The following is a 27,552-nucleotide window of genomic DNA, read 5'->3' on the forward strand; positions in this document are numbered from 1 at the left end:
CAAAACAAAGTTAGGACGGCAAATATGCTTAATAAATAAATGTATATATCTGTAAAATAAAGGAAAAAATATTTTTCTCCTTGGGGATTGTTCATATCAAAGACCTCTGGCATAATAATAGAGAAAGTGGAGAACTGACAGTATTTCTGGATGGAGGAAAACAAGTTTAGAGAACACTGTCCTCTGCACCATGAAGTACCTGTGCGAAATACAGCTTCAGCTTCTTCCCATTGAAGTCTGTCTCGTGGAGTTCTATTCGAGCCCGTGCTGCTGCTTCAGGTTTGCTGAAATTTATTCGGACTCTTCTAAAGCTTTTAAACAGCTGAAACGTAACTTGGTCATCATAGATGGTGAAAAGCGCTTCAAATCTCTCCTACAAATTGAGGGGCAGCCAGGCAGAGAGAATGGGGGCGGGGGGAGAAACGACAAATCTTTACCAAGAGGAAATTTAAGTCATTAAACATAATTAATGGGATAGAACTCATTATAATTTGCCTTTTTCCCCAAAAAAGCATTTTTTTCTTGTAGGTATACAAGAACAGGTATCCTGTTAGTCATATGCTAAATTCTGCAGTTTGCACTTATTCTAAAAATAACCTTATTAAATATAGTGTAGATTCATATTATAAAATCATATGTAAAGTATTATAAAATAAACGTAAGGTATAAAAATCATAAGAACATTCCCAATTATAGAACAAAAACATTACTATCATTTTGAAGTCCACAGTGTGTCAGAGTTTCTACCCCCATCCTATTCCTTTCCTGCTTCAAAGTAACCATTTTCTGGAATTTTGTGCTTATCTTTCCCTTGCTTTTCTTTATAGTTTTACAACATTTATATGGATCCCTAAATATTGCATCAGTTTGCCCATATTCCTCTGTAACTTGCTTTTTTTTTTTTTTTTTTTTGCGGTATGTGGGCCTCTCACTGTTGTGGCCTCTCCCGTTGTGGAGCACAGGCTCTGGACACGCAGGCTCAGCAGTGATGGCTCACGGGCCCAGCCGCTCCACGGCATGTGGGATCTTCCCGGACCGGGGCACGAACCCGTGTCCCCTGCATCGGCAGGCAGACTTTCAACCACTGCGCCACCAGGGAAGCCCTGTAACTTGCTTTTTGTTCCTAAGGATCTTCCTTGTTGCTGCGTGTAACTGTGAGCTATCCTTTTCATGACTGTATAGTATTCCATCGTAGAGCCATACCACAATTCCTCTACTGCTGCTGGAATCTGAACTGCCTCCAGATTTCGCTACTACAGTGCTGCTATGAACATTCTTGGTACTATACGCATGAGTTTCTCTGAAGTGCAATCCCTGGGCCTTAGCACTGGCACATCTTTAACTTTAGTAGATGTTGCCAAATAGTTTTCCAAAGAGCTTATATCAGTTTACTTTCTAAGAGTGAATGTGTGTTCTGGTTGCATCATATCTATGCCAACCTTTTATAAAGACCTTTAAATTTTTATCAGTGTGAAGTAGGGAATATGAAATGGGCTCTAATTTTGGTTATAATTCACGTTTCTCTGAATAATAAAGAGGTTGAACCTCGTTTCATGTTTATTGGCCATTTGGGGCTCCTCTTAATGTGATGTATCTGTTCATGTCTTTTGTCCATTTTTCTATTGGGTTGTCTTTTTTTATTGAGTCATGGGAGTTCTATAGAGATACTAATTCTTTGTCAATTATAGGTACCATAAATATTAAAATTTGAACATTACTAAATGTATCCACTTTTTCCTTTTGTGTTGTGTCTTGAGAAATCCTTCTGCACTCTGAGGTCACAATGATGTTCTCCCGGATCGTCTTCTCTAAGTTTTATGGTTTTACCTTTCATGTTTAAGTCCTTACTTAACATAAAACAGATGTGTATGAGGTGCCCCCCCCTCACCCCAGTAACCACCATCTCTTTTTCTATCACTCTAGATTAGATTGTATTTTTTAGCATTTTGTATAAATGTACTTTTGGTCTGTGTGTGGGGAGGTCCAGGTTTTTTCCCTGAGCGTAATCATTTTGAGATTCATATTACTGGGTTCTCTTTTGTGGTTCTTCTTTTTGTCAAGTAGAATTCCACTGTAAGGATGTTTACCCATGTACCTGCTGATGGACATCTGGGCTGTTTCTAGTTTTGAACTATTAGGTATTAGGCTGCTATGAACATTCATGTACACATTTTGGGTAGATATATGATTTTATTTCTTTTGGGTAAATACCTAAGAGTAGAAGGGCTGAATTGTATGACAAGTATATGATCACCTTTTCAGAAACTGATTTTCAAAGTGATTGTACCATTTTACATTCACACCAACAGTGTATAAGAGTTCTAGCTGCTCCACATTCTCACCAATGTTTGGTATGGTCAGTCTTCTTAACTTCAGCCATTGTACTGGGATACAGTATTATCTCACTGTAGTTTTAATTCACACTTCCTTAATGACTACTGATACTGAGTATCTTTTCCTAAGTTTATTTGCCATCTCTGTAATTTCTTGGGTCAAGTGTCTATTCAAATCTTTTCCCACTTTTAACTTGGGCTATCTTTCTTATTAAGTTGTAAGAGTTCTTTTATGTATTCTATATAGAAGCCCTTTGTCAAGTCTATGTCTTTCAAATATTGTCCTTGCTTTCCTTTTTCATTTTGAAAGAATATCTTTTGAAAAGCAAGTTTTTTTTTTGTTTTGTTTTTGGATGAAGTGTTGACTCCGTGTGTTGACTTAAAAAAAACCTTTGTGCTTTTTCAGGGAGATCAGCTCGGTGCTTTGTGACCAACAAGAGGGATGGGATAGGGAGGATGGGAGGGAGGGAGATGCAAGAGGGAAGAGATATGGGGATATATGTATACGTATAGCTGATTCACTTTGTTATGAAGCAGAAACTAACACACGATGGTAAAGCAACTATACTCCAATAAAGATGTTAAAAAAAAAGAACTGTATCAAGTATAAACGCACATAAGTATAAAAAATAAAGACAATAAATAACTTAAAAAACCCCACAAAAAACCTTTGTGCTTTTTGTGTCATATTTAGGAACTCTCAGCCATACCCAAGGTCACTAAGATTTTTTCCTATGCTTTCTTGTAGACGTTTTATAGCTTAGTTCTTACGTTTAGGTCTATGATCCACTTCAAGTTAATTTTTGTATGTGAGACAAGGGTCAAAGTTCATTTTTTATCCCATATGGCTATCCCTTTATTCCAGCACCCATTGTTGAAATGATTATCCTTTCCCCTGTGCACTGAAAACTATAAGACATAGTTGAAAGAAATTAAAGACCCATATAAGTGGAGAGATAGAATTCTTTCTCCTTGGGGAATCACCTTTCTGACACTATTGGCTCTCTCCATGTATGTTTATTCACTTTTCATTAATTCCTGCTCTTTATTCTTTTCTTTGAGTTTTCTTCCTATCACCTTAAGATGGATGCTTACTCCATTAGTTTTTCAACTTTTCTCATTTTTAATATAAGCATTTTAAAAATATACATTTCTAAGTACTATTTTAGCTGTCCCCACAAGTTTTAATATATATTATTTTCACCATCATTTGATTCTAAATACTTTAGTCTAATTTCCATTATGATTCTTCCTTGTCTCATGAATTGTTTAGATGTTTCTTAAATTTCAAATAAGTTTCAGGGAAGTTCAGGTTCAGCTTGAACTTCACATCCAGCCCCAGGCTTCTATTGGAGTAGAGAGAGCTGCACGAGCCAGCCTGCAGATGGTCCGATGGCCCCCAGTCAGGGACAATGTCGTCCACATGGTGGTATCTTTCCTGTGACTTCAGTGACCGAGCACTGGCTTTGATGAACAAGTACAAAACCCACCTCTGCATTTGCAAGGGGGACATGAGTACACACCATCCATTCCTGAGGCTCTCTGCTCACTGGCCTTTAGCATGGGTAAAACACTCCTTTTTGCATCCAGTAACAGAGACTCTTCACTTCTTCAAACATGAGACCACAAAAGGAAGACCTAAGGAGGAATTCACAGCCTGGACAGATCACTTCAGCAAGGTCTTATGGCTTCTACCAGCCACTTATCTTCTGAGCACAGAACTCTGGAGCTTGGCTGTCTGTGTTTAACTCCTGGCTCCATTATACATTTGTGTGACCTTGGGCGAGTTACTTACTTTTGCTGTGCCTACAGTTTCCTTATCCATTAACTGAGGATAGTAAAAGTACTCACTTCATTGGGTTATTGGTGATAGAAAGAGAGACCATTTAAAGGTCTTAGAACAATACATAGGGAGTATTATCACTATTATTAACAGAAATAGGTAGAGCTGTTGCCATAATCCATTTGCCATTCTGTGGTCACATAAATAGCTGTTCTACTGTGTGATGTGGATTCCCCAGGAAGGAGGTAAATACACAGCGATGACAGGGTGAACTAGATAGCAGGTACCACGGAGGTCGCCAGTGGAAAATTAAAACCTGCCCTTCCTGACAGTCCTTTAGTGTAATTCAGATGCATCGAGCTGATGGAGCAGTCACCTAGGAGACATGCCCTCCCAGGAGTCTCGGTTGCAGTGGGTGATACAGTGAACCACTAATTAACAGAATCAGTGTCCATCTTCCCAGGATTCTTCTGAACTTGACCTATGACCCTGACCCCTTGAAGCAGAGGACACTGCTTCTCTGTTATGACACTGAGGACTCTGCATTACTCTGCTATGAACTTTGACTTGAACTGAGGGAGAGGATAGCAGGGTTTTTTTTTTTTTAATTGTAGCGATAAATTGAATTGTACATACTGAAAAAATACACTATTTCCATGCCAGTGGCTTTTAATCTTCCTTATTAATTTTGTCTTTTTGTTTTGTTTTCTATTTCATAAAGTCAACTGTTTGGTGATGGCCTTGGAGTTGCTTACTATGTATGTATTCATGGCGCCAAGCTTGCACAGAATGAAAAGCCACTTAAAACAAATGGAAACGGCTGATATGAAGCTATCACAGTATGCATGAAAATGTGGAGGAGCAAGACACGATTCCTCTTCGTCAAGGTCAGTTACGTACAAAGACCAAGAAACATTTCATTCTCGGGCTTGTCCATGTGCTTAAGGATTGGCAGTAACTTGAGCTCTGTTCCATTTCTTTGGTCTCCACCTAGATCTTTGTGTGTACGTGTCTTGATAAATTCTTTCTCACTGTTCATCCACTCACTCATTCAATAAGGCCAGGTACTATCTTAGATATCGAGGCTAAAACAAGGAACAATGTTGACTGTGTGATTTATTCCAGGGTAGACGTTCATTTCCTTTTCGGTGGTGTTTTCTTCATGGACATTAGAGAATGAAGGTGATTTTTCAAGTTAGGGACCCATCTTTCCAAAGACATGTAAACTTGAAAGAATGTCAGAAACAAGTCTGAGAAGGAAGTGTATTATTTGTTCCTTTAAAAAGAATAAGGCATCCTTCCTCTTCCTGAACATTCGGTTCAGAAGCCTTCAGGTGTAGCCAAGTGAGGTTGGGGTGTCCATGCTGATGGGGAGCCTGGAGCAGGGTGTCAGATACAGGTGGGCTAAGGGGGGCAGACACCAGGGAGGGAGGCAGGCCCAGCATGGGGTGCGGGAGCCCAACAAGGATGAGGACAGTGTGCCCACATAGGGGTAGCCCAACACAGGGTGCTGAAGCTCAGTGGGGTGAGGTGGATGTCCATGCAGGAAGACTGCCCAGAGCAGGGCAAGAGGGAAGGTATCCAGCAAAGGGGCAGGCTGATGGCGTGAGAAGGCCGAGGAGGGGACCTGCTCAGGAAGGCAATCCAGCCTGGAGCTCGGAGCCCAAGTGGGTAGGGATATGTCTGTAGGAGGCCAGCACAGGACACTGGATCCCGAGCAGGGTAAGGAGGGCACCCACGGGAGTATCAGAACCCAGGCGGGGTGAAGGGGACTTTCCTGTGGTGGGTCTGGGTGCAGGGTGGGACCTGACACGGGGTGTTGGAACACAGGTGGGTGTCCACATGGGAAAGGGGGTGGGTGGTGATTTAATTTAAGGTGATACAGAAGAAGTGATTGAATAAGTAACTATAATAAGATAATGGAAGCTAGTTATCTCTCTGTCAGAGAAAGGAGTTACAGATTTGAAAAGGGAGAAAACTAGAAACAACTCTTTAGTGTTGGACTGGAGCTGGAAGTATACGTGTAAACACAGGTATGTATGCAAATATGTTCATTTGCACATAGTTCCCATCTCTGTGCCAGAGGCCTAGGAACAGTGAGACTCCGAGAGCACCCGGCACACAGCTAACTCCTATCTCGGTTCCTAAATATGACTGTTCTCCATTGAAAGGAATCAGGGCTCCTCAGAGGAATGGCTGATTCCAGCGCTGGGGCAGGGAGAGTACAAGATAATTCTGCAATAGTTTGTTATGCTAGAAAGTTTAAAGAGGTACCCAAAGAGTGATGGGCACATGTCAAAAAGACACAGAGACCACCTGGAAGGGGCAAGTGCTGGCCAAACCTGGGACGAAAGTGAGCATAAAATCGTGACAGTAACATTATAACCAGTGAATGAAATAGGAAATCACGAATCTTGCTGATATGAGTAAATATGTTTAAAACTTGACGGGGATATAGGATATTTACTTTCATAGTAACTCCCACAAAGTACTTATTAATTACAAGGAAAAAAAGAATAACTCGACAGTGCAGAAACCTGGGATCAACGGCTCAAAGTGAATTTCATCAGTAACAGGACAAATTAAAGATGGATGTGAGAAGAGGACAGCATCGCTTCTGTGATGGTCCTGCCAAAGGTGCACAACCTGACGGACCCTGAAGAAACAGTTTTCAGCCAAACCCAAACTGAGAGCTGGGCTACAAAACGACCAGCCTGTGTCTCCTAGAGTGTGAGCATCCTGAAAGGCAGGGAGGACTAGGAATTGTTTCAGACTGAAAGAGACTAAAGAGACCTGACAACTGAATGCACTGCGTGATAAGGGACTGGATTTTTGATGTTGTTGTTGTTATAAAGGACATTACTGGAACCACCGCAAATTTGAGTAGGGTCGGAGAATTAGAACAATGTAATGTATCGGTGTTGATTTCCTGAATTTTGTTTTTTCTCTTAGAATGCCCTTGTTTGTAGCAAATACAAATTAAAAAATTGTGGGTGATGGCCACCATTGCTGGCAACTTACTCTTAAAATGGTTTGGGGAAAAAAGTCCTTTGTACACCCAAACCAGTAAAAGTATTTCAATACGCACTGCCAATATACTTTATTTATTTATCTACTTTTAAATTTATACACATACACACATACACACACATATTATGGACATGTGCTATTCCAATATAATATGCCCTATAAAACTTATAAAAATAGAAATGTAAATCAGATAAGAAAATAAAACAAACAGAAAAGACATGGTTACTGAAATTAATTTGGGAGGGCTCAACATAAACGCTGGCGAGTGCTGGTACCCTGACCTTGTAGATAATCTTCCCGGTTTTTTATTCATCACATATTTAATGCACAGAAAGGCTCAAACGCTGGGCTCTGTGACAGGCAATATAGAGGTGACACACGTGCCTATTCCGAGCTCGCTCACTCCTGAATTATCCCACCCTCCCCCATGGGAGCACCCTGCTTTGGAGAGATTAGGAACACATACACATGGGTAATCTAGATGTTTCCTAGAACCCAAGGACCTTAAATCCTACCTTGATTTGGGGACCGGCAGATCTTTTCCAACTGAAATTGAGATTACTGGGGAAAAAAAGCTTCAATGCAGTATTTGTTTTGAGAAAGATAAAAAAAAAATTATAAGGCATTTCAACTATATAGACACATGAGAGAAAAGTTATTTAAATTATGTTAGGGGACTTCCCTGGTGGTCCAGTGGGTAAGACTCTGTACTGCTAATGCAGGGGTCCCGGGTTTGATCCCTGGTCGGGGAACTAGATCCCTCATGCCGCAACTAAGAAGTCCACATGCCGCAACTAAGAAGCCCGCATGCTGCAACAAAGATCCCGTGTGCCGCAACTAAGACCCAGAGCAGCCTAAATAAATAAATAAATATTTAAAAAATTATGTTAGGATAAATCTCAATTAAATTATAAGAAGTATTAAATATTATACTGGTTCTTTCTCATTATTCGGTGACTTCAAACGTCACTTCTTCAGACAGGCCTTCCCCAACCACTCTAGTTAAAAACTGTCACCCATCAAGTCACTCTCTACCCCTCCACTATTTTATTTTCTTCACAGCAATACTTGTTATTATCTGAACTTCTGATTCACTTGTTTGCATGTTAAATATATTTATCTCCTTAATGTTCCATCAGGGCTGGAGAGTCACGGTGTTCACCACTGTCTCCCCAGAACTTTAACTGTGGCTGGCACAATGCTCAATAAACACTTACTGAATACACAAACCAAGATCGAATGTGGAATCTGTAAACCAATTCTCTCTAAGAACATGACAGCTAACCTGACTATTCAGTGATCTCTTAATATGGCCGATAATTGGGATACCTAACTAAATGATCTAAGACCCTTTTTAACTCTTGTTTTTGAGACAAAGTATTTACAATGGAAGCTACAAATATAATTGAAGATAACTGAAGATAGCTTCTTCATTTCAAAATCTTATATTTGTAATTTCCTAAATGTTTTATATACGATGCGGTGGTCTGAGGACCCAGCACTAGTCCATGAACTTCGCTACGGGTCCACAACAAGGTTTGGTATAGAAATTGAGAGAAAGGGTCTAGGAACATTTTAGCAAGTTTACACTGCTGTGACATTCTTATTGCATTTTACAAATCTGTGACAGTTTGGAGGAAAACCTGGTCCTTCACTAAGCGATAAATTTGAGAAGCATTCATCTACAGTTTATGCAAAAGTGTGTTAAAAAGGAATAAAAATGTTAACTACCAGACTGGCAAACATTTTCAATTCTGAAAATATAAAGTATTGGTGATGCTATGGAACAATGGGAACTCTTCTACATGGCTGGCAGGAATGCAAACAGGTACAACTTTAGAGACTATCTGACAGTTTCCACTAAGATGGTGAAAATGCGCAACCTGACAAGCCAGCAACATCATTCCTGTTTATATACCCCGAGGAGACCCCCCCACTCTCACCCTCACATATACAGGACACATACAGAACATTTACAACATCACTGTTGCAATAACAACATCTCAAAAATAACCTAAATGTCCAACATTAGAATGGGTAAATAAAGAATGGTATATTGGTAAAACAGGACAGTATACAGCAAGCGACACTGAACACATATCTCAACATGGATTAATCTTACAAATATAAGGGACTTCTCTGGTGGCGCAGTGGTTAAGAATCCTCCTGCCAATGCAGGGGACATGGGTTTGATCCCTGGTCTGGGAAGATCCTACATGCCGTGGAGCAACTAAGCCCGTGCGCCACAACTACTCAGCCTGCGCTCTAGAGCTCGCGAGCCACAACTACTGAAGCCCGCACGCCTAGAGCCCGTGCTCCGCAACAAGAGAAGCCACCGCATTGAGAAGCCCGTGTACTGCAACGAAGAGTAGCCCCCGCTCACCACAGCTAGAGACAGCCTGTGCGTGGCAACGAAGACCCAATACAGCCAAAAATTAATTAATTAATTAATTTAAAAAAACACAAAACTTTGCAGGTCAAAAGAGAGAGGCATGGTATTTAAAAAAAAATCTTACAAATATAACATGGAGAAAAAACATATAATTACGCCATTTATAGAAAATTTAAAATTATGTAAAATTCTATGTATTCCATTAGTGTTATAGTTTTCAGCATACAGATCCTGCACATATTTTGTTGGATTTATCTTTAAGTATTTCATGGTGCTACTGCAGTGTTTTTTAAGTTTCAATTTCCAAATGTTTACTGCTAGTATAGAGACATGTAGTTGATATTGTATATTGACGCTGTATCCTACAACCTTCTTAAACTCACTTATTAGTTCTAAGAGTTTTTATGTAGATTCCTTTCTAAATAGACATCTTGTCAACTGAAAATAGAGCAAAATTTAAAAATAGTATACATACATACACACAGTATTAGGCTGAACCAGAAGAAACGCCAATACAGGTATCCACCACTTTCTGAAAGTTTGCTTTATGCTGCTTTGCTTTTACAAAAGACCTACTTTAGTACCTGTTTTCACTAACTGAAAGAAATCCAAAGAGGATGTTTCCCTTTTACACAAAAAAGGCGAAAATCGCATTCAGCATCTGTTTCACAGCAGCTGTTATAGAGGCAGTGCACACCACAAGCGGTGAGAGTGGCACCACCAAGCTCCATCCCGGGGAACTATCCTTAGCATCTCAGCATCTCAAGCCACCTTAGCTTTGAACTGTGTCTGTGAGCATCTGTGCTCTACCTTGATTTATTCTGTGCATCCTTTGGTAAGATGCGTCCTAAGGAATTGCTTCTTCATTTTATACCATTTCAGCTTACAAAAGGTTTTGTAGAAACACTCTACTTTTGGAGAAAGGGGGAAACCTGTATTTGACCATTTTGGCCTACAGATACACCAATTTCATACGGTTAAACTTAATAAAAAGTTAAAATTGCATGGGAAATGATAAACATGGAGTTCAGGACAATGCTTATCTCTGGGAGAAGACAAAAGGAGTTCAATTTATTAGTAAAATTTTATTTACTAAATTGGGTGGGCACGTGGTTTTTCTTTATATTAGTCTTTATCCTTTCTGCACAAGCTAAAAATTGCCCCTTTTTTGAGAGCCTGAGACAGTGCCTTTACACAGGAGGAATAACCAAACTTGGAAGTTATTCACCTGTGTCTTCCCTGGGCTCCTTGTGAAAGCAGAGGCCGAGGCAAGGGCACACACAAGGAGCTTGTTTTGGGAAGTGACCTCATGTGACAAGGTGGGAACAGGGAAGAAGGGAAAGCCCGTCCTCCTTCTGTCCAGGTGTGTTACCAAGCTGGTCACCTCTGAGCAACTGGGGCTTGATCCTGCTAGGAGCACTCTGAGGAACCAGAATCCAAGGAAGTGGTGGCTGGAGAGTAGAGAAGAAGGGACGTATTCACTGGCTTCAGCCCCCCACTGGTCTAGGATTGCCCTGTGAGATGTTAATTAACTCCCTCACACTGCTACGTCTGCACCTGCATCAATACGGACAAGCATCTGTGCACAGTCAGCAGAGAAACACTGGGACAAAGAGTAAGATATCCACAGTGCCACGGAGGCCAGCTGCTGTGGGGTTACACCTGCACACAGGTGAGTACGCTCACAACAGCTGGAGTGAAAACGTGGGCCGAAAGCATGCAAAGTGAGGCAAAAAAGGTGCCCATACATACGTAGTACACATACATATGTACATATTATATATATATTATATATGTATAAAAGCACATTACAAAGAATGATAAAGTCAAGAAAAAGGGGGGGTTGCATTTTTTTGTGGTAAAATATACAAAACACAAAATTTACCATTTTAACCATTTTTAAGTGTACAATTCAGTGGCATTAAGTATATTCACACTGCTGTACATAACCACTATCCATCTCCAGAACTTCTCATCATCCCAAATTGAAACTCTGTAGCCATTAAGCTGTAACTCCCAATTCCCCACTTCTCACAGCCCATGGCAACCACCATTCTACTTTCTGTCTCATGTAAGTAGAATCATACGATATTTATCCTCTTGTGTCTGTCTGGCTTATTTCACTTAGCATAACGTCTTTCAAGGTTCATCCACAGCATCAGAATTTCATTCGTTTTTAAGTCTGGATAATAGTCCATTGTATGTATACGCTGCATTTTGTTTATTAACAATAGGCAAATAGGCAAAAAGTGGAAACAACTCAAATGTCTATCAACGGATAACGTTGATAGACATTTGAGTTGTTTCCACTTTTTGCCTATTGTGAATAATACTGCTGTGAACATTGGTGTACAAGTATCTGTTGGAGTCCCTGCTTTCTTTTGTGTATATACCCAGAAGCAAAATCATTGGATCATATGGTAATTCTATGCTTAATTCTTTGAAGAGCTGCCATACCATTTTCCACAGCAGTCACACCATTTTATGTTCCCGCCAGCAATGCACAAAAGGTTCCAATTTCTCCATATCCTTGTCAATAATGGGTGTGAAGTATCTCATTGTGAATTTGATTTGTATTTCCCTAATTATTCATGATGTTGAGCATCTTTTCATGTACTTATTGGCCATTTATACACCTTTGGAGAAATGTCTATTCAAATCTTTTGCCCATTTTTCAATTAGTTGTATATACCCCATTTGGTTTTTGTTGTTGAATTTTAGGAGTTCTTTATATATTCTGGGGATTAATCCCTTATCAGATATACGATTTGAAAATATTCTCTGCACACGTTTTAAATTCTGATAAAGTCCAATTTATCTATTTTTTCTATTGTTGTCTGTGCTTTTGGTGTCCTATCTGAGAAATTAATGCCAAATCCAATGTCAAGAAGCTTTCCCTCTATGTTTCCTTCTAAGAGTTTACAGTTTTAGCTCTTACATTTAGGTCTTTGATCTATCTGGAATTAATTTTTGTATATGGTGTAAGGTAAGGGTCCAACCTCATTCTTTTGCATGTGGATATCCAGTTTTCCCAGCATTATTTGTTGAAAAGACTGTCCTTTCCCCGTTGAATGGTCTTGGTATCCTTGCTGAAAATCATTTGACCATATACGCAAGGATTCATTTCTGGACTCTCTGTTCTATTCAGTTGGTTAATATGTCTATCTTTATACTAGTACCATACTGTTTTTTTAAAATTGAGATATAATTGACAAGTAAGCACCACACTGCTTTGATTACTACAGCTTTGTATTAAGTTTTAAAATCAGCAAGTGTGAGTCCCCCAACGTTGTTCTTTTTCAAAATTGTTTTGGTTATTTGGGGGTCTCTTGAGAGTCTATGAATTTTAGGATGAGTTTTTCTATTTCTGCAGGAAACATCTTTGGGATTTTGATAGGGATTGCACCAAATCCATAGACTGTTTTAGGCAGTACTGACATCTTAACAATATTAAGTATTCCAGTCCACGGATATGAATATCTTTCCATTTATTTATGTTGTCTTTAATTTCCTTCAGCAATGTTTTGTAGTTTTCAGTGTACAACTGAAAAATGGGTTCTAAAGCAAGCTCAATTACTCTGTTACTCTGAAACTACTGTATGAGACTTGGCTAGGATTTCTTCCAGCTCTAAACTTCTATGATTCTCTAGTGTTTAATCTAGCCTTGAAGTTAATTAAATTTTTACTAATTCTTGGCCAGAATGGCACTACAGATTCAATTGAACAAATATTTACTGAAACCATATTATGTTCCAGGCACTGTTAAAAATACAGTTCACTTTAACATTCTTCCTTTGAATCCCCTTTTTCAATTCTCAAGTTTAAAACAAATCACTTTCCTCAAAAGATTCATTTCTCCTGGATTGAAGGTTGTATTAGAATACTCAACAATTGATTAGGTCTAAAAACCAGAGACTCAGGGTATTTCAGTTAACTTCCAGATATCATTTATTTTTCTTAAGTAATATTTTCTATTCTTTAAATGGAGGGTATAGAAACCAAATGCTCGACAGAAAGATTATATTATGAATATGATTATACAGACCACAGAAGAATTTGCGCCAGTGTATCTGAAATCACAATTTCAGATTAAATCTTCTACATACTACTTAACCTCACTCAGCTTATAAGTCTGTTTCTCTACCACAGCTCTGTATCACTAATCCTCCACAAATATCTTACATAATCCATTCATTCAACAAACATTTAACAGGTGTTGCCCCGTACTGGGAACTGTATTAGATGCTAAGTGTCACTGATCAAAAAGCAGGACCAGGAGAGCAAGTAGAGATGTCTTAATATACCCCAACCATCGTCATTAGAAAAATAAATCAAATGTCGTATGGTGAGTAGGTCAGTGGAAACAGTTTCATGTGCGAAGGGTAGTGCTTTGCGAAGAGACTAATCCAATAGCCACATGCATTTCTTTATAAAGTCAGTCCTATCGGAACGCTGCTTCGCATCAACATTTACTGAGTCCCCTCAGATACTCAGACCTAAATCAGAAAGGAGAATCACTCCAGTTTCTCCCATCATAAAAACCTAAATTGCATTTTGAAGACCTCTCATGTTCAAACCAGAAGGCTGCTCAATTTTTCCTTATTTTAAGAAAGGGAAAATTGGGGTTAAAAATGTCAAGTTAATAAAATCACACGGAACAAATTCCAATCTGTTACAGAAAAATTAGGTACTAAACCTGCAGTGCTCCAGATGGAGCCGTTGATTAGCTGAGCACATGTATAAAAACTAGCAACCGTGCTGCTGCAGAAACAGAAATGACGAGATAAGTCTTTTCCTCGGTTTATTTTTCTTACAGTTTCCTATATTCTTTACTTTTCCTCCCCCACCTCATGCAATTTTCAAGAAAAACTGATGAAAATGTAGAGCCCAAATCCAGCAATCTAAAATGAAGATTCACCTTCACATGACAATGGCCCCTGTGTTACTCAGTCTACCATTCAGAAGAGGGTAGAAGCGCATTCCAACAATTATAAAATTATCAAGACAAAAACCTTTTCAAACCTGGAGAAAAAACTAAAATTCTTTTGAAAATAAAACATTTAATTGCAATCAGAATTATTTTGTCCATAATCCATCAGAAGTGGTTTTTGTTTTGCTTTGTTTTTTGCACGTATGTGGATGACCTGCACAAACAGGTTATTCCAGAAGAAACTAAAGCAAAATAAGACACTGATAGTGAGAAGCAAACTATAAAGAAAACATTTGATTCTCCTTACACTTTATATCCAATTAATGATCCATATATAATTTTATTATATCAACATTTTATATTCTGCAGCTTCAGATATTATCATGAAGGTTTTTATATCAAATTTACTATGAGTTGTAATGTGAACTGTATGTAATGTGAAGTCCACTGAACTGCTGCTAGAATTTCTGGTGATATGATTTCCAATATAAATTTAGGTTAGATACAACGTCAAATGGTTTTAAAGTTGAAAACCAACCAGAATTCATCACTTCGGCAAGTTAAACAAACCCCTAGGCTATAGTAAAAAAAGAAAAACTTGGGACAGATAAGATTGTGAGGTTTCTTGAAAAATTCTTACGAATTTTAAGATAAACTAGTAATACATGTGGTTTCTCACAACAACAAAGTCAATGTAATTATTTATTACATGAAAATTTAGAGCTCTTAAAACGTATGAGAAAACTAGGAAGAATGTTTTCAAAATGTCTACACTGTGACTGAACTTGGGAAAGAAAATAGCATTTGTAAATGTAAACAAACCCAAACGGTAAAAACCTGGTGGCTGCCACCCTCTCCCTCTCCCCTTCCAGGTCTCCTGTACCTCTAGGCTGGTTTCCACAAGCGCACCCCAACGGGCCCTGCTTTTGGCTCTCCTGCCACCACTCTGCCCTTTACAGGTTGTGGCTGACCTTCCCAATGTGTAATTCTGACTGCCACTCCTTTGCTCAGAGGCTACTGACCACAGAAGGGCAAGCTCCTTGAGTCTGCAGGATGCCTCACACTCACCTTTCCAGCCCAACTGCTCTTGACGTTGGCTACACCTCACCTCAGCGCCAGCCACAAAGAACTGCTCACTGCTCCCTGCAGTAAGCGGTCCACGCTCTCCTGATTCAGCTCTTTTGCTCATTCTGTTCCCTCTGGCTGGAACTGCCTTTCCCTTCCCTGCTAAACTCCTACCCAACTTACACAGCTCCTCTGCAATGCATCTCCCCGTAAGCTCTTTTATTCCAGCTGGCTGTGATCCTACTCCTCTGTTACCTCAGTACTTTCAAGTGTCTCTAAAGGCACGAGTATTCTATCTTACATCAAATTACTGATCATCTCCACTGCAGCACTGTAAACTCTCTGTGGCAGAAGCTGTTTAAATTCCCTGAAGCAACTGGTACAGTGCCTTACACACTGGAGCACTCAAGTATGTACTGAGTCAAACTGTATCAAGTTCTGCTCCATGAGAGTCACTGGAAGGAAAATACTTAGAGGGCATAGATAGCAAATTAAAAGGATCGTGATAGGATTTTTAAACGAAGTCTTAGAACATGCAAAATTCATACCAGTGGCAGAAATATTTTACTTTTGTATGACTAAGACCCACAAGCTTTTGTGAGGTCACGACGGAACCAAAAGCGCACATACAATCTCTTTTTCCAGTTAAATAATGAATGAACTAAAGAAGAGTAACCTTTTAAAAAAATAAACCCAATCATTTTGCCCTGGCCAGGTTGTAGAAAGTAAAACAAGAAATACTAACAACTCTGTTAAAATGAAATCATAAATAGTCCTAATTATGTAATTAGCCCTAGAAAAAGGCTTAAAATAATTCCTTCTTTTGTGAATTAACTCCCAAGTAATAGGAAGCCAGGCTAAAAATCACTTAGCTTCTCTTTAACCACAGGCTCCAAAAATGAATGACTGCATGAATAAATGGATGAACTTAATAGGACTTGATTCAGAGTTCACTAGAAACCAGTACTTCTCAAAATGTCTGTGGGGAAGGACTGGATTTTAAATATTTCCTATCTGTTGCAGACTGATAGTCTCATAAAGCATAATAAAAATGCCCCAGCAATGTCTAAAGTTTGGTGCACACTTCTCTACTTGTCACGGACCAGCAATAAACTTTGCAAACGGGCAGCAACATGCTGTTTCCCCGAACCCGCACACATTTAACACACTATCAAAGGCAGGGAAAGGCAGGGTACATGCCTACCTTCTGCTCTGGCACCTCAAACACAGCTTCATGGACACTGCAAGCAAAAAGTGAGGCAGGCAGATCACTTAAATCCATCATTTCTTCCAAATCATCTTCATTTTCACCAAAAATCATCTCTTCTTCCTCTTCTTGGTCACTGCTACAGAGATCTGACGGGCTGTCATTCCAAGATTTCATAGTGTCCCTCAGCATTATCCCCTAAAAGCAGGTCTTTTCCGTTCTTAAAGTTCTAAGATGTCTACCAGGCATCTACTGTTAAAAAAAAAAAGAAAACAACAGAGATAAGACTTTGAAGGCCCAATAACGCTCCAATTAATTCTCAAGACAGCGACTCATCAAATGAAGCAATTTTATTCAGGAAAGATCACTCAAAGTTTAAATAACCTCATTACAGTCCTCATAAATGAATTCTATACATACTAATTTGATTTGCTTAGCATACTTTATGTAATATATTTCACTGGCAACGACATATTACGAAAAAAAGGCTGCAAGTTTTCTACTGAAATGGAGCTGGGGGTATAATACAAAATGAGATACTATCAACATGTACACCAGTTTACAAGCAGTAGGAAGGAAAATGTGAACCAGAACTGCCTTTGCATATTTGTTTGGGATTTAGGTCTGCAACACTGAAATTGGCAGAGCAGAATAAAACCCACACGGATTCACTCACCATCTGCACCCTAAAATATGGTCTGCAATAAGCTGACTTTACCTTTTTTTTAAACAATTTGTTCTTTTTGAATACACTCTCGAAGAACTAAGTTACACAGAACCGAAAGCTCTATACAAAGTTGGTCTTTGCTAATATCAGTAATATTTACAACGGGCAAAATCTGACATAGAAGACAATTTTAAAAATGTCCTTTCTCTGAATGCTTAAAAATCAGTAATTTTAACCCCAAAGCATGGAGCTGATAGTGTCCCACTGTTAAATAATGAACAGAGTCTGTCTTATAGGACTGTTTACGTGCATTTTTGTCTCTTCTGATGAACTGCACTCCACATCCACCAAGCAGAGTGCCTTGAACATAACACATTTCAAAATGCTGGAATTTAAGTAATACTTATCAGGCACAGAAAAATTAAGTGAGCATGATTATTACTACCTCAATATTCCCTTCGTGATTTTCTCTTTTATTTCAAAGAACACGAAATTGCAAATATATTGCTTATATAGAAAACAGTACAGAATGTTAATTATGCGAAAAAATAGTGATTTTTTCCCCCCGTTATTCCACTGTATCAATCAGGAAAGACTAATTCTAAAAAGTAAAATCTTTACTTGTTTTCAGAAACATTTTCCGAGTGTCTACTGCATGCCAAGTACAGGGAGCTATGAGATGAATAAAACATGGTTCCTATCCTCAAGGAGATCCCACCAAAGCAAGAATTTCTTCTCTTCAATAATACCCACAAAGGACCTTGTTCCATTAACTGGCTCCTATACTTTTAATTTCTCCGTCTCCACCCATTCATTCCTCTTCTTCAGCAAACATACCTCTTCAAGATTCCCCACTCCCACTCCGGCCCAATCTTGAAAAAAGAAAACCTTCCATTTGGAGTCGGCCTGCCCCTCCATCTACCTCCCTCTGTCTCTGCTTCCCCTTTCCTACCGGCTTCCTGGAAAGAGGAGTCTCCTCAACTCCAGTCGTGAATTCAGGACTGCAGGACTCCCGCCACCCTCTTCCAGCTAAAACTGCCCCCATTGGACAGCAACAGCCTCTTCGTGGTGTCCTAATCCCAGGCCTCTGCCTGTCTCTGCAGCTCGGGACCGCCGCCCACCCATTCCTTCTGGGACGTCTCTGTGCCCATGCCCTCCCTGGGCTCCGTCTTTCCCGGCTCTCCTTCCTCCCCAGCTGCCCTTGTCACTGGCTCCTCTTTCCCTACTCACCCTTTACAACGTCTCTTCGAGGTTTCAACCCCATCCTCTTCTTCATCTTACTCTTCCTGGGTGGTTTTATCGAGGCCCAAGGATTTTAACTACTCCATCACCAGTGTTTCTCAGCTTTGTTTCTTGCTTCCCCGTGGTTGACACACACAACACATGTATATCAATACAGTCTCTCGCTTCAATAATTCTTTTTTTTTTTTTTTTTGCGGTACGCGGGCCTCTCACTGTTGTGGCCTCTCCCGTTGCGGAGCACAGGTTCCGGACGCGCAGGCTCAGTGGCCATGGCTCACGGGCCCAGCCGCTCCGTGGCATTTGGGATCTTCCCGGACTGGGGCACGAACCCATGTCCCTGCATTGGCAGGCGGACTCTCAACCACTGCGCCACCAGGGAAGCCCCCGCTTCAATAATTCTTAAGCAGGGAAAGATGTCACCAAAATTGAGGGGGAAGCAAGAGCAGAATCTTGGGCATTGGAGGCGATGATGCGTTGAAAACCGACAGGATCCCGAAAAATTCTCATCTGCCCCCAGGTCTTTCCTGCCTGTGCACACTGAACTCCACCTCTCTCTCCTGAGTTCTAGACTTGTATTTTTAGCTTTCCTTTGAATATACCTATCTGGTACTACAACTGTTTAAAACTTATTCCTTTAAGTAGATGACTGTGCTGGAAATCTCTGATCTGGACAGGGGCGTGCTGGGGGGGAAAATGGTATCTCACTGTGACTTTCATTGTAATCTTTTCTTTAAGCCTAAATTGTCAGGTAGAGTCCGTAGCTTTGTTCATTTCTCTGTTATGTACTTGATTATTTGTTTACAAATCACTCCTAAGCTACCAGAGCTTGAGTACCTTTGAATCCCCAGTCCCTGGCACAGTTTCTAGCTCAGAGTATATGCTTAATAAGGATTATTGAACGCAAGCAGGTAGTATTGTGTTTACCCCTCTGATACGGCAGCACAGACAAAGGAAAATTTAATTCTGCATGAGATTAGAGACAGCTTCCCCAAAGGAGGTTATGGTTAGACTTAAAAGATGAACAGAATTTCTGCAGGAAGAGAATGGGGTGCATTCCAGGCGAAGCCAACAGTTCACGGACAAAGGCAGGAAGACAGAAAGAGGAGCAGGCACGAGATCATGAGATTTGGTGTGGCCAGAGTGGACCAGGTTTGGTGCGGATGGCACGAAACAAAGTGAGAAAGGTAGGTTTGGGCCAGGCTGCCTTGAAAGTAGGGTTACAGAGTTCTGACATAAAAATTAGTCAATATTGGCATGGCATTGAAGGTTTTAGGCAGGGAAATGATATAACCAACCTAATTTAACTTTCAGTATCACTAAAAGTGGGCTGTCTTTACCTCTTATCTCTGAGACACTAATGTCTTTATCCTCCCCCTCCCCATTAAAAAGAGGTGAGGGGCTTCCCTGGTGGCGCAGTGGTTGAGAGTCCGCCTGCCGATGCAGGAGACATAGGTTCGTGCCCCGGTCCAGGAGGATCCCACATGCCGCGGAGCGGCTGGGCCCGTGAGCCACGGCCGCTGAGCCTGCATGTCCGGAGCCTGTCCTCCGCAACGGGAGAGGCCACAACAGTGAGAGGCCCATGTACCGCAAAAAAAAAAAAAACAGGTGACGAAAACACCTGGCCTGGCTGGAGTGTTAGGGAGCTTTGAATGGCTAGATTTTGAAATTTGAGAAAGTCAAGCTATTTTTGATAAGATTTTCTGTTTGTCTCAAGTTCCTTCCTCCAACCTCTAAAAAAAAGAAAATCAGAGCACAAGAAACAATCCTTCACCTGACTTAAAAAAAAAAATTCTTAGAATGTTACACCTTCATTTCCTGTTTTCTACCTTCATTTTGGGGTAACTTTTTCTTTTGATATAATGTCAAACAGAAAAGTTGTAAGAATAGTATAAGGAATTCCTGTGTACCCTTTTTCTGTATACAATTACTTACATTTTTGCCTATTTTAAAAATCATTCTCTCATTTTAATACATATACATTTTTCCCCAAACCGTTGAGACCAAGATAGGGTATGCCCCCTTTACTCCCAAATACTTCAGTGTATAAGAATAAGATCATTTTCTTATACAACCTACAGTTCAATTATCAAAACCAAGTATTTTAACACTGATATAATATTTTTATCTAAATCAGAGTCGATTTTCACATTTTGTCAGTTATCCCCTATAATATCTTTATAGGTATTTTCCCTTCAATTTTTTTACATTATTGTTAAATTATTTGCCTTTTGTCCCAAGATATTTCAATAATCTTTATAGTATTGCTATATTTTCTTCACTTATACAGTAGTGTATATTTGATACAGCTTAAAAGGATGGATTAATGAAATACCATAGTAACTGCAACCAAGTTTGAACAATATTTAAATATATCTCAGAAAGATTCAGGCTCCATAATCAGACTCCTCTAGATTTAAACTCTGTCCCCTGTATTCTATGTTAGGTAAATTACTTTGCCTCCCTTTCTATTTCCTCAACTATAAAATGGGGGTGATAATAATAATTCTTATCCAATAATGATGTTAGAAGTATTAAATGAGAGAATACATGCTGCGTGCTCAGAATAATGCTTTGCATATAGTTGGTGGTCGATAACTAATTATTTTTACATAGGTACAATCTATGTCAATGTATTGTTGGGTCGAAAGGACCCCAATAATATCAGAACCTTCGGTGGAATTTATATTAAAATAACAAAATGAGAAAAATGCACACCCAAATGATCTAATTCCAAGCAACAAAAAGGATACAAAAATAAAACTAAAAAAATAAAACTAATACTTTGTATCATTTCAAGAAAACTGTTCAGTTGCAGATCAATAAAATCAGCTCCAGAGCAACCACTGGTAGTAGTAATATAGCTCCAGTATGAAATCATTTAAAGATTTAAAAACAGACAGCTGGGCTTCCCTGGTGGCACAGTGTTTGAGAGTCCGCCTGCCGATGCAGGAGATGTGGGTTCGTGCCCCGGTCCGAGAGGATCCCACATGCCGTGGAGCGGCTGGGCCCGTGAGCCATGGCCGCTGAGCCTGCACGTCCGGAGCCTGTGCTCCGCAACGGGAGAGGCCACAACAGTGAGAGGCCCGCGTACCGCAAAAAAAAAAAACTAAAAAAACCCCCAGAGAGCTAACTGAGAAAAGGCCATGGTGCACTTTTTATGGGCCTCAAAGAATTTTATGTTGTAATTCAGTGCACACAGTATTAGAGATGTTGTCCTTCATATGACGGTTCTCTTGCTAAAGGCCTGCCATGAGATTTTTTTGGATATAGCTTAAGTCAACATCATCAACTATTTCACAATTTTCTGACATCATAAATGCAGCCAGATTTGAACAGAGAGATATGATCAGAGTCAACCAGTGGAAAAGACAATCCTAGCACATCTGTGAAGAAATCATCTTATAAGGTAACTCAGCTGGTACTTAAGTTGTTTGGTTTTATTAAGGAAAAGAAAAAAATTTACAGAAGTATACAGCCTCTATGCTGATATTACTGGAGTTGTTGCTAACTCTGCCTCACTGCAACTCCTACAAGGCTAACCTGTCCCTCAGTTTACTAACTCAGGGAAATATTGATTGGAAAGGGCTGAACCGATATTCACTAGCTTTTGTAAGCCAAGGTCTGTGCTAATCAGGGTTTAGCATCATCTGCAGCACAACGGTAGCTGTGGCTGGCTTCTGGCAAATTGTTTCTTCATGGAAATATCACATGAGTGGAAAACTCCAAGTAGCATGACCCTCTGCTCTGCTACAAGCCTAGTGACAGAAGTAATCCATCAGGGGAAAATGTCAAGCACATGGATTTGACTCTGCATTTTAAATTCTGATCAGGAAAAGGTAAATTCCTCCTCCTCCTCCAGGATTAAAAAAAGAATAATTTTTCAAAATAGTATGCTTCTCAACTTGGTGCATATTTAAAATACCTTAGCTAGATGCACTTTATTACGTTTTGATGTGCTCAAAATGCTATTGATCAATACTGGAAGCAAACAAAATACCCCATTTCCAGCTCTACAAGTGCCCTGCTGAATAACCTTGGAACAGTCACTTGGCTTTTTGTATTACATTTGTCCTCTCAATATAAAATGAGGAAAATACTCACAGATGCTGTTGAACTACTAAATACCTTTTAAAAACGTCTAAATTATAAATTTAGACTAAATTCCTTTTTTAAAAAAAACCCTCTGGATTGTCAATGTGGGGGTTCTGAATAGCTATCCTGCAAGCCTCTATCTCCCACTTCCTCCCCACTCACTACTTTTAGGTAGAATCTTACTACTTTTTAGTAGCTGTGGTATGAAAAAAAAAAAGGTGCAACAGTAAAGATGAAAATTAGATTTTTGAATTTTGTATGTTTCAATGACCTATGCCCTCTTTTCACATTTGTCAGAACAAATGAAAATAACAGGTTTTAAAGAATAATTGAAGTAGAGATGTAAAGACTGATGCTATTCGTTTCGCTGTATGTAATTCATTTCCTCTCACTATAACCTCTACATTCTAGGAAAAAAGTGGAGATCCACTGTCTGACCTCCACCTTCTGTAGCTCTTTGGGTCTAAATAACAAACGGTATTGAACTTTAGACCTCCCATTATTTCACAGGTTTCAGCCTAATAGATTTCCAAATCACACTATTTTTCATGATGTTTTGCCTAAGTCTTTCAACCAACATATCCTCTAGTACCATACAAAATTTGTACTCATTTGTAATCCTTAACATGAACATGTTTAAAAGTTTTACAGATGTTACAATTCAATAGTGGGACAAATCTTGTTTTCCTGAAAAGCACTGAAATCTCTTCCCACGCTAAGAAAGAAAAGTTTTGCCAACCTGATAAAACATAAAGCTGACAGCGTGGCTAAAGAAGGGGCTCTGAGTTTTCAGGCCTTTCACTGTCTTCCCGCATCAAAAATCCATTTCTAGAAAACAAATATAATATCCCCACCAAAAAGCACGCACTTAGCTGATACACAAACATCTGTATTCTGAGTCTCAGTCTATGTGTTTTTATAATTTAGTATTTTGAATCAGAGCTAATGAAACAGTCTTAAAATTAATCACTTTAAATCCTATGTAATCACAGCTACAAATAAGTCAATCGCTTATGAAATTGTACATCTGAGACTTCTATGAAATACAGAGACTTCTATTAAAAGTTCGAATAAATGTGGTGTGCTAGGTAACTTTCAACAAGAAGGAGCAAATACTTCTGGCTTTGAGCACTGCACTAAACCATCACTTTAAATAATCCTAGTTTGTATCTGCAACACGGATCTGAACTGCTCCCTGCACTAGACTCCTAATCCCTGAAGGAGATGATCAGATTTTGCACGGAAGCTGGGACGAAGCAACCTGAAAACGGACCACGACTGCTCTATTGGTCCAGGCAGCAGATGGAAGCAGACAGACAAGTTTCAAGAAGTTATCGAATAGGTAATGCGATCGTTACCCGCGCATCACGGAGGAAGGAGAGCAAGAAAAAAGGAGGGGCTTCCAACTTCTGGTCGCCCCTGGACTGCACCCTTCTGCCTTCAGGAGCACGCTGGCTCTGTCAGCTTTTCAAAAAGTCAAACAGCTGTTGGGAGAGAGAACATTTTTCTTGGTTTTGTTTTCCAAGACACGACCCCAGAGCTGTCAGAGAAGAGCCTGGACGCCAGAGGGGCTGGACCCGGAAGGCAAAGGCGCAGCGTCTCTGGGGTCTCGGGCACAGGAGCGCCCACCCTTCCCGGCACCTGTGGACCGTTTCTTTTTTTAACTTGCCACACCCAGTGCCCCCCATCCTACCGAGAGCCGGGGGCAGAGCCTGCTCGGAGAGGCGGCCCCACCCTGCGAAGGGGAGACTCACCTGCTCGCGTGGCCGCCGCAGGCAGGCAGGCAGGCAAGGAGAGGCCGGGACGGCCAGACGGGCTACGCGGGAGACGGGGCGCCGCGAGGGGCCGCGCTTGGGGAGACGCGGCGGGCGGTCGCCGGGGTACAGTCTGCTAGGTGCCCGCTGCCCAGAGCCTAGCCGCCACGCCCTCGACGTCCGCGGGAGCGGCCGCCTCCGCCTGGGCGCGAGCCCCGTCCTGTAGAGCGAGGCCGTCGGCGTCGCGCGCGCGCGCGCCCGGTCCCGCGCGGCTCCGCCCCCCCTCCCCCCACCTCCGGCGAGCTCGCGCGGCGCAGGCGCCCGGTGTAGACCGCCCGGCGGGGGCGCGCGGGGCCCAGTAGCCGGCAGGAAGCGGCCCCGCCCTTCGCCTGCGGCCTTGGGGCCGGGGCGGGAGCCTGGCTGCGCGCTCGCACTTGACCTGCATCCGGGTTTTCTTGTTCAGCGCAGGTGAGGGGCTTGGGCGGTCTAGCTGGGGAGGGGGCTTTAGGTGCCCCCGACGGCGGGACCTTTGGCGATCTTCTGGTCTTGCACCGTGACCAGAAATGGCTTATCTCCTTTTCTTGCTTGGTCCCATTCAGTCGGTGGCAAGAATAGTTAGTAGGAATATAATGAACATTTACTGAGGGCTAGTTACTATGTACACTGCAACGTGTGCTTTGCAGGATTTACCTCATTTAACCTCACAACCAGCGAACCGAACATTATTATCCTCCTTTTATAGATGAAGAGGGCTTCCATGTGCTTAATTCCCCAAGGCGAGACAGCAAGTTAGGTGGTTGAGCTATAGGCTGCGTCCGAGTGCTGACTCCTTGTCCTGGGCTCTGAACCACGGTGGGCTTCTGCTGCAGCCGCCGCCTCCTCCAACCCCCCCTCCACTCCCCCTCCACCTCCTCTTCATCGTATGTACAATCCTAATAATATTTACATTTCTAATGTTTTATTCCCCGTTTGCAAAACACTTTTCACCGCACAGTCTTCCTTGATTCTCTCAGAAGCCTCTATTTCTTTTACAAATAGAAAGACCAAGGGCCTGAGCTGTTCAATGAGTTGTCCAAAGTTACAGTGGTAGGACTGGGGCTTCCTTTGTCAGGTTATTTAAAAAAAAAAAAAATTTTTTTACCAAGGCGTCTGAGCCAAGCTTGGAAGGGAGCCTGTGTTCACAGAGAGGGAAACAGAGGCACAGAACAGGAAAGGAATTTGACTTAAGGTGTGCAGTTAGAGGAAAATCAGCTATGATCTCCCACATAGTCCCCTCTGAGGCAAAGTGAAGCAAATTGAAGGTCAAAATCAAGGAAGCAGTGCCGTCAGGCACTTAGCCCCTGGGTCATGGGACAGGAAGAAGGATTAAAGTGTGTAGAATACATCTAATCTCTGTTAGATTTAAACTAAGGAAACAGGATTGCATTATGGTCCCAATCATTCTTTAGCAATTGACCTGGCACCATCACAGAGATATGTCCAACGGATCACCCCTCTGGCTTCCTGTTCATTGCTTGTGTTGTTTCTGTTGCTTCCAACCCTACTGCCCCTTGCGCCCCACCAAGTTCTCCCTTTCATTCACTTAACAAATATTTATTGAGAGCCACTTCATGCGTTAAGGTCACCCTAAGAGCCGCAGTTATTTTTCTTCTCTAAATTTCTCAAACACAGCAACTTCAGCAAAAATTGAGCTTTTAGGTCAAATGAATTTGGAAGTTGCTGCATTCGGTACCCCTGCATGGGGATCCATTAATGCATCTTAACACAGAAATGGCTCTGAGAAGTCCTAAAGTAAAAAGACTGGTTTAGCCTTGTTTAACTCAGGGTTTAGGCCTTGTGCTGGGTACTAGGCTTACAGGGGTAAGGGCCATGCAAATCTATCCCTTCAGGAGCTCACAGATAGGGGAGACAGATAAGCAAACAACTAACTATGACACAACTTTATATGTACACTGATAGAGGCATTTGCAAAGTGCTGACAAAGCAGAGGAAGGATCGAGCAATTCTACCTGGAAAACTGAGGGAAGGCTTTGCATTAAGAGGATATTTGAGTAGGATTTTTCTAGGTGGAGAATATGGAAAAGGACATTCCATAGAATAATGGCATATTTAGAGACATAAAGGTATGCCTTTATGTTGGTCTTTGGGATAAGTATTAAATATTATTCAAGAGGTTTTTTGTTTTTTTTGCATGTAATATACCACTCAAACTGGATTAAACAGCAAATGGAATTCATTACCTCATGTAATGCAGAAAAGTTGTAGGCTTCAAGCATGGCTGGATCTAAGGGCTTAAAAGTATGACATCAGGATTTGATCTCCATTTCTTAACTCTGTTTTCCTTCGTGTTGACTTCTTTCTCAGGCTGCCTTTCCCCATGAGATAGCAGAATGGCTGCTAACAACTTCACATCATATCCTTACCATTAGAGTTTCTTTTCTTCAGTGCTGTCAACAAAAGTCCCAGGACTGCATCTCGTTGGTCTAACTTGGGTTACTTGTGCATCATTAAGCCACTCTCTTCAGAAGGGGTGTGGACTATTCTGATAGCCCAGACCTGGGTCATGTGCTAACCTCTGGAGTAGCTCTTAAATCTCATGGACTGAGAATTGGGGAAACGTGGCTTCCTGTGTGACCAAAAATTTTCTCTTGGTCCCTTTATCTACTCTACATTTTTTTCTACCTGATTTGTGCCTTAGGAGATACCAGCATGGACTGCTTCAATGGGTCCCTAGTTCTCTGTCTTACAGTTGAATTTATCCATAGAAGACATTGGAGGCGTGCAGAGGATTGGAGGAGGATGAAGTTAGGCCCCTTCCGCAGGCCCTTTCCCTTCTGGGTCACTGCATGTTGGCCACATACCTCTGTTGAGTCTTCTGTCTAGTGTCCCTCTTCATACGGGTCTCTCCTAGCTCTGGTAGAATCTCCCTTCTCTTGGCCTAGAGGTGGTGGTAGCTCCCTACTGCTGGCAGCCTCAGAGTTTCATCCTATCATTCCTTCTTGTTTCCCTCAACCCTGCCCACACATTTGTATATAACCTTTACCAAACTCAGCTCAG

General features: G+C 41.0%; 1 protein-coding gene and 1 non-coding gene across 15 annotated transcripts in view; one reads left to right on the forward strand and one right to left on the reverse strand.

Annotated features, from left to right (window-relative positions):
* Window positions 1-24,731, reverse strand: part of NCMAP (non-compact myelin associated protein) — a 108,417-nt gene extending 83,686 nt beyond the window's left edge. For 10 of the 14 annotated variants that reach the window (XM_060141058.1, XM_060141059.1, XM_060141054.1 and 7 more), the window contains exons 1-3: window positions 24,496-24,731; window positions 16,738-16,992; window positions 200-373 (exon numbers count right to left, since the gene is read on the reverse strand). In XM_060141058.1, coding sequence (XP_059997041.1) covers window positions 200-373; window positions 16,738-16,932 — 369 coding nt within the window. In that variant the 5' untranslated portion in view covers window positions 16,933-16,992; window positions 24,496-24,731. Of the gene's footprint in view, window positions 1-199; window positions 374-7,661; window positions 7,708-16,737; window positions 16,993-24,099; window positions 24,226-24,495 lie in introns of those variants that run through there. The other 4 variants (XM_060141055.1, XM_060141057.1, XM_060141066.1 and 1 more) reach the window with 4 other exon arrangements.
* TRNAS-GCU (transfer RNA serine (anticodon GCU)) lies at window positions 7,826-7,898 on the forward strand. The gene has a single exon. It is a non-coding gene; the product is annotated as a tRNA-Ser (tRNA).
* Window positions 24,732-27,552: the final 2,821 nt, after the last annotated feature.

The sequence above is a fragment of the Lagenorhynchus albirostris genome, chromosome 2, assembly GCF_949774975.1.
Source record: "Lagenorhynchus albirostris chromosome 2, mLagAlb1.1, whole genome shotgun sequence".
Lineage (NCBI taxonomy): Eukaryota > Metazoa > Chordata > Mammalia > Artiodactyla > Delphinidae > Lagenorhynchus > Lagenorhynchus albirostris.